The 6,447-nt window shown below is 53.6% G+C and overlaps 1 protein-coding gene across 1 annotated transcript; it reads right to left on the minus strand.

Moving 5' to 3' along the window:
* Window positions 1–74: 74 nt before the first annotated feature.
* Window positions 75–4,826, minus strand: Pimreg (PICALM interacting mitotic regulator). The gene is made up of 6 exons (XM_052757178.1): window positions 4,628–4,826; window positions 3,833–4,150; window positions 2,175–2,452; window positions 1,684–1,779; window positions 1,057–1,110; window positions 75–729 (listed from the first exon to the last, which is right to left on the minus strand). Exons 2-5 carry the CDS (start codon window positions 4,115–4,117, stop codon window positions 1,077–1,079), a joined length of 693 nt encoding a protein of 230 aa, XP_052613138.1. The 5' UTR covers window positions 4,118–4,150; window positions 4,628–4,826; the 3' UTR covers window positions 75–729; window positions 1,057–1,076.
* Between the last annotated feature and the right edge of the window lie 1,621 nt (window positions 4,827–6,447).

Here is a 6,447-nt window from a genome sequence, read left to right on the forward strand (position 1 = left end):
TGGGTCACTCAATGTGGTGTCAGAGTATGTGCACTTAAAAACAAAACAAAACAAGCCAAGTGTTGAAAGCGAGTTTTAAGTTATGAAAAAGCAATGTGATCTAGAAACTGACACACTGGTATCTTTCTAACAAAATGACATAGTAGATTTCCTAAATAATTTACAAAGAGCAGAAACTGGTCTTGAACAGTGTTCCCCTCCCTGTACACCCCAGTTCCCCACACTGAGCTGATAAGTAGGCCCCAAGAGCCCAGGCTTGCAGTCTACAAGTATCTCCTCTCTTCCTATGGGGCCCTGTGGGATCAGGGGTAAAAGTGGTTCCCCAAGAATCTCTGCACCTGGAATAAAGGGGGTGGTTTCATGGGATGACTCCTGCGGGGCCTTGGTCCTAGTTACAAGGTTCAGAACTGTCTAGCATCTTCAGGTACATTCCTAATATGTGTGGGCCTCTGTGAGGCTGGAGAACAGGGTGCTGTATGAGTCCTCCTGGAGAGCATGGGCAGTTCCCATCACCTCTTCGAGGTCTTCCTAAATCACTCTTGGGCTATGGCCAGTGGTTATCAATGGGCCCAGATATGGCTGAAATAGAAGGCTTCTGGATCCCCTGTTAGTCAAGTCCTTGTTAGCAGTGGCCTGGGGATGCTGATGAGCCCAGTGCCTCCTCTGGAAGTTCATGGGGTGGGTGGCACTGACATCCTGATGGCTTGGTGGCTGGACAGGGCCTGTTTCCTGTAAAGACAGAACTTCCGCTGTGCTTCTCCCTATTCTCAAGACAAGGGATGTAGGAAGCTGTAGCCCCTCCTCTCCAAATCCAAAGGCTGGAAGGTGGCTTCCAGTCCTTTGAAATCACAGGGTTCTGATGGGATCAGTAAGGACAGCAGCTTTGGCTGAGGGAGGTTGACGACCCAGACGCTTCCTACTCTGCTTTTTACCCACCCTGTGGCTTTTCTCGGTCCATTCACTTCTTTAGCCCTCCTGCAAGAGTGCCTGCATATTTATATGTAGAGAAGGAGGAGGTGGAAGAGGAGGAGGAGAGACAGAGGGAGGGGGCATTACCTGTAGGATGCCTGCTGTCCTCATTCACGAATAAGGGAGACAGTCATGTCACCACTAGGGATAGAGAAGGGGAGGGACTGATGACCTGGGATGCTTCATGTTCTGAAGGCATCCCAGCCCAGACTAGACAAGACTAGAACCTGGAGGCATGGTGGCAACATGGCCACAGGGGACATATGGCCTCAGAACACTTTGCGGCCATTCTACAAATGGGAAAACAGTTTCCAAGTCAGGGCAGATCCAGAGCAAAGACTCTGCCTCCAGGTTGGAATCCTGAGCAGATGGACCAGGGACTCCATAGCAACCATGTTGCTTTTGCCAAAGTCCATGGGTAGACAGGGTACAGAGGAGCCTTGAAAGGGACTGGAGGAAGGGAAGGTCTCTCAGGAAGCAGGTACCCAGTCACATGTGAGGTTCAAGGTGATGGGCAAAGGTGAGAGTCCAAGGCCTGGAGGACTCATAGTGCAACCTTCACCATCATCCCAGGACACTTGAAGCACAGAGGGACAGGGACTTGTCTTGGTCATGTGGCAGATTGGTGCTGGAATCAGCAGCACCCTCTCTAGAAATACAGTATGGCTCGAGGGGCCCATGGCCATTTCCCCTTGACCCCAGGATGCAGCTCACCTCTCTTCGGCCTTGATGGCTTTGCCCAGTTTTTGTGGCAGCTTCTGGAGATGCTGGATTCCAGCCCCCACGGGCTCTAGGTCACTGTCAGACTCACTGAACACAAGGAAACGCCAAAGCAGGGGTTAGCAGAGCCCCGAGCAGAGCCCAGGCAACCCTGAATGACTGGGAAAGCCTCACTAGAGCCTCACTGTGGCATGTGACATGCAAGCCTGTGAGGCTGAGCCATGGGAAATTATTCTGCAGTCAGATGAGGGCTGCCTTGTACCTGTGCCCTAGTCTTCTAGATGTCTCCCATCTAGAATGGAGTGGGACTCATCTCCTATCCCCTTTACAGGTAGGGAAACAGGCCTGGAGAGATTTATTTTTTTCCCTTCAGGTCCTCATTAGCTCTGGGGCAGACTTGGGCCAGAACAAGGGTTTCCTGCCCCAGGTAGTACTGAGACTTGTGGGACAGAAAGGAAATTATGGTGGGCTGAGAGACTACTTGCCTGGGAGAGCAGAGAGGTTCTGTGGAGGAACAGGGGCTCCGGAGGGCAGCCTCCCTCCTTAGCCGCTGACGTCGATGGGCATGTAGACTCATCTGGCCAGAGAGGCGCGGATGTGCCCCGACTCTGGCATCCCGGTTGGCCCTGTACAGCCGAGTGTTCTTCTGGCTCAGACTGGGTGGTGAGGACCCTCTGTCCTTCTGGACTCCTCGTTTTTTCCTCACTTTCACCTGTGTTCCCATCAGCCACCTGGTGCCACTTTGGCAGGACTCCTGGATTCTCTGTGATGGGTTCACGTAGGGAGGTTAGCCCAGGTAGGAGCAAGGTGGGCAGCCAGCCTTCGGCCATCCCTCCAGCCTCGGATCTGTCCCACAAACACAGCCCTAGTCGACAGGGCTGAGTTCCAACCCTTGGATCTTTTTACATGTGGCTGCATCCAACAGCTCTGCTGAGACTGCCTTTGTCTTGGCAAACCGGAGCCCAGAAGTTGGAGCAAGGCCCAAGGTAAGTCTGATGAGTTAGGTGGCCTTAGACAAGATGTCACATTTCATTGTTCCGAGCTATAGTTGTTGAAAGCAATTTTAGGACTCTTCCAAGTCAGAGCTAGACTTTGGCTTAGGAGGCCTCTCTGTAGAGTTGCCAGGAGCCTCTGCTCTCCCCTCACACCATCAGCACGCCCAGCAAGATGCCCACCCCCCTCTCTCCTTGGAGGTCTGTTGATTTTCACAGCTTCTGTCTTTTCCAGGGGACACCTGCCTACATCTGCCGCTCCGGGTTTAAAGACCTACGTGCGGTCAGTGAGATAGCTCAGCAGGTCGAGGTTCCTGCCACCAAACCTGACAAGTCTGATCTCCAGAATCCACATGGTGGAAGTGGAGAACCTATTCCTGCACATGGTCCTCTGACCTCCAGATGAATACCACCATATGCACGCTCCTCCCATAAATAAACATAAACATTTAAATCAATATTAAAAAAAAAGATATCTGCCTGGAAGGCTCCTGGGCACACTGCACCCACACACCACCCCTCAAATCTGCCTTCTGAACTGCTCGAGAAGTTGCACCCTTCTGCAAGCCCAGCTCCTCTGCCTTTTCCTACCAAGTAGCTGACAGCCAAGATGGAATAAATAGTATGACTGGGAGAATTGAGATGGGAGTCTACAGGATCTCCTCCCTCACTGTGACTTAGTCCTCACACTGAGGCCCCTTCAGCATCCAGGCTGGACTCACACCATCCTACTGGTCCTGTGCCTCCATATACCTTCCCCTTCCTCAGTTATCCTTGGAAGAGTGACCTATTCTAGGGAATTTTCTATTCTTTATCCACTAAGCTTGAGACTGATATCTCTTTATAGTTAGCCATTTCTTGAAATTTCCTATCATAGGGTGCAGCAGGTTACCTTGCATGGAGAACATCAACTTCTTCTATGACCTTACTCACTCACTCACTCACTCACTCACTCCACTCACTCACTCTCACTGATTTGTTGGGAAACTATTATGTGCCAGAATTACTGGGGGGTGCTGCAGGGGGTGGGGGAGGGGACGGGGACTGCAAGAACCTAATCAAATTCTAAGACCCCACCGACTCTATATTCTTGGAGCCTCCCTGAGGATAGGACACTTTTGTAAACAGACAGCTAGTGGTGTCATTGTTACCTGGGACATAGCACCCAAGGCGCTTTTGGCTGAGCGAGCTGAAGCCTTAAGATGCTGCTGCTCTGGCTCTGGAGTTTCCAGGCGTTTCCAGGAGGGGCCAGTCCCAAGGTTGAGGCTGACGGCTCTCAGTGGCAGCCTCCTTTGGAACTGTCTGCACAGGGAGCCCAGGGGACCCGTCTCCAGATGGACCTCAGCAGACCGGGTCACCACCTTCTCTAGATGTTCCTCCTTTAGGAGTGATCGTCTGCGCATGGAGGCCGTCATGCCCTGCCACTGAGATGCCATGTGCTTGGTCCAGTCTCCTCTGCCCGCTAGATCCTGGGGAGGTCAAAAGGTCATGAGAGTACTCCCTGGCTCTATTCCCAGGCGCCAGAGACTCTGGGAACTGGGGGAGAGGTGAAGTGGAACCTCTTGGGGTAGACCTGATGCACAATTTTGGATGCCAGAAAGATGACCATGGCGTCATGGTCAGCAGCTGCCTCGATTGCAAGGCGGCAAACTGTCTGTCTTTCTATTCCAGCCTCCTTCACGGAGGCTCAGCGGAGAGGCAGAGAGGTCACCGAGCCTCGGCGCTTATGCAGGGCAACATTAGCAAGCGGCTCTTTCACAAATTCGCGCTCCACTCCGGAGCAGACCCTGGCCACCCCTCCAAGGCCTCGGATCCGATGGGGATGCTTTAAATCTCCAGACACTCCCTTTGCGTTGCGGGTCCTATCCAGAGTCCCTGGCCCACTCCCCTCTCGGAGCTGCCCATGAGACCCCGTCCCCAAGCCCCTGATGTCCCCACGCGCTCACCTTCCTGCCTGATACCCGAGACCTGAAGATCGACACCCGCTCTTCGCCCACCACAGCAGATTTGAAACTCCGCGCGGCCCCGCCCCGGCCCGGTGCTCGCAGCCCATTGGTCCTATCAGCCCTCCGCCGCCACCGCCCCTGGATTCCGATTGGTCTGTTTCTCTCGCGACCATAAATCGTGCTTTGGGATTGGCGGGGCCACGCCCATACATCGCTCAGGGACCCCCGCCTGGAACGCGCAAAGGGTCCCCCAGGCTCGGGCGGGCGCCCTCTGACCGCTGTCACCGCCCAGTCCCCTTGCCACCTCCCGGCTGCTCGGTTTGGGGTGGCCGCGCCTCGTCCGTCGCACGCCCAGGCCGTCCCCAGAGCCTGCGGTCAGGCTGCTCTGCGGGATGCTGCGGGGGCGCGGGCCACCGCCACCTAGGGCACTCCTTCCAGCCCTTCACCCCACCCAACTTTTCTCTGGCATCCAGTAGTTTTGTCAGAGCGTTAGCCTGGGACCGCCGAGCTCTGCGTTCCTTGGGAAGTTTTGTTTCAAATTCCCCGCCTGATCCTCTTCCTTCCTGAGAGATGGCCCGGCCCCTGTCAGTTCCTCAAACTCACCACCCCGCTGGCGCCCAAGAAAGCACATCTCAGAGGAAGGGACAGCCGTAGACCACCCTCTCCACCCGTTAGGTCAGTTCCTCTGCCTGGTCTCGACATCTTTCCATCTTTCTTTCCCTTAATCTCCCAGCAAGCTTAAAACAACAACAACAACAACAACAACAACAACAACAACAACAACAGCCTGGCTTGCTTTCTCCTGTGCTTTTATTTTTGTTATTTTGACTTTTTTTTTTAATTTTTAAGATTTTATTTTTGTTCTTAATTATGTGTCTCTGTGTGGATTTGTGCATGTGAATGCTTGCAGGGTCGGGGTGGGGGTGTGAGGCAGAAGAGGAAGTCCGATCCTCTGGAGCTGGAGTTAGAGGTGGTTATGAGGAACCTCGTGTGGATGCTTACAACCAAACTCAGGTCCTTCTGCAAGAGCAGTAGCGCGTTTAAGGGCTGAGCTATTCCTTGCTTTCTCTCTTTCTCTCTGCCTCTCTGTCTCTGTTGCTCGCTAGCTTGCTAGCTCCCTCCCTCCCTCCCTCCCTCCCTCCCTCCCTCTCTCTCTCTTTCTCTCTCTCTCTCTCTCCCTCTTCTCTCTTTTTTTTTCCTGATGGGCTCTTACTGGCCACATCCCTGGCTCAGCCTCCCCAGTACTGAAATCAAGGGGCCCAGGTGTGCCAGCACAATGGAGCCCTCTTACCTGCTTCTCCAGGAAGCATCATCACGCCTCTCCCTTCTCATCCCTTGCCTAAGCCTGGGGTAGGACTCCTAGAGACTCTTCAGGCCTCTTCCTGGTGTCCGGATTGTCTGACCTTCTCCCCGAGCCTCTGTGTTCACCTCTCAAACCCCCTGTGATGATGATCGATTTGTATATAGCACTTTCAAGCACCCCTTGTGTATCCATGAACCCATTTTACCCCCAATGCCACAGAGCTCTATGAGGTAGCTGAGGTGTAGCGAGTTTAAGCTGGCACATTTCCCTCAGTGTGAATGTACAGCAGGGTGAAGGATCCAAATGCCGTCTCTGCAGGAGCAGGGTCTATGTGGACCAGGGTTGACTCCCTCACTGCTGAGGCTTCCCCAGCCTGGATCTCTCCTCTGACTCCTGAAGCCAGTAGTCTCCTGGGTCCTATCACCTCCTGCTGGCTACTTAAAGCCAACAAACCCCAAGTTGGAGCCACCCTGGATTTCCCGACATCCACCAAAGGTCTCCCTAATCTTACAAGTGG

This window comes from Peromyscus californicus, unplaced genomic scaffold (assembly GCF_007827085.1).
Source record: "Peromyscus californicus insignis strain IS unplaced genomic scaffold, ASM782708v3 Scaffold_3__1_contigs__length_106647218, whole genome shotgun sequence".
Taxonomy (NCBI): Eukaryota; Metazoa; Chordata; class Mammalia; order Rodentia; family Cricetidae; genus Peromyscus; species Peromyscus californicus.

Excerpts from the sequence above, each read along its gene's own strand:
- Pimreg (XM_052757178.1), bottom strand. The coding sequence starts at position 4,117 with ATGGCATCTCAGTGGCAGGGCATGACGGCCTCCATGCGCAGACGATCA. Across the intron at positions 2,453-3,832 it reads CCTTGGGTGCTATGTCCCAG|AGAATCCAGGAGTCCTGCCA; the intron begins GTAACAATGACA and ends AACCCATCACAG. Across the intron at positions 1,780-2,174 it reads GAACCTCTCTGCTCTCCCAG|TGAGTCTGACAGTGACCTAG; the intron begins GCAAGTAGTCTC and ends CCTTGTGTTCAG.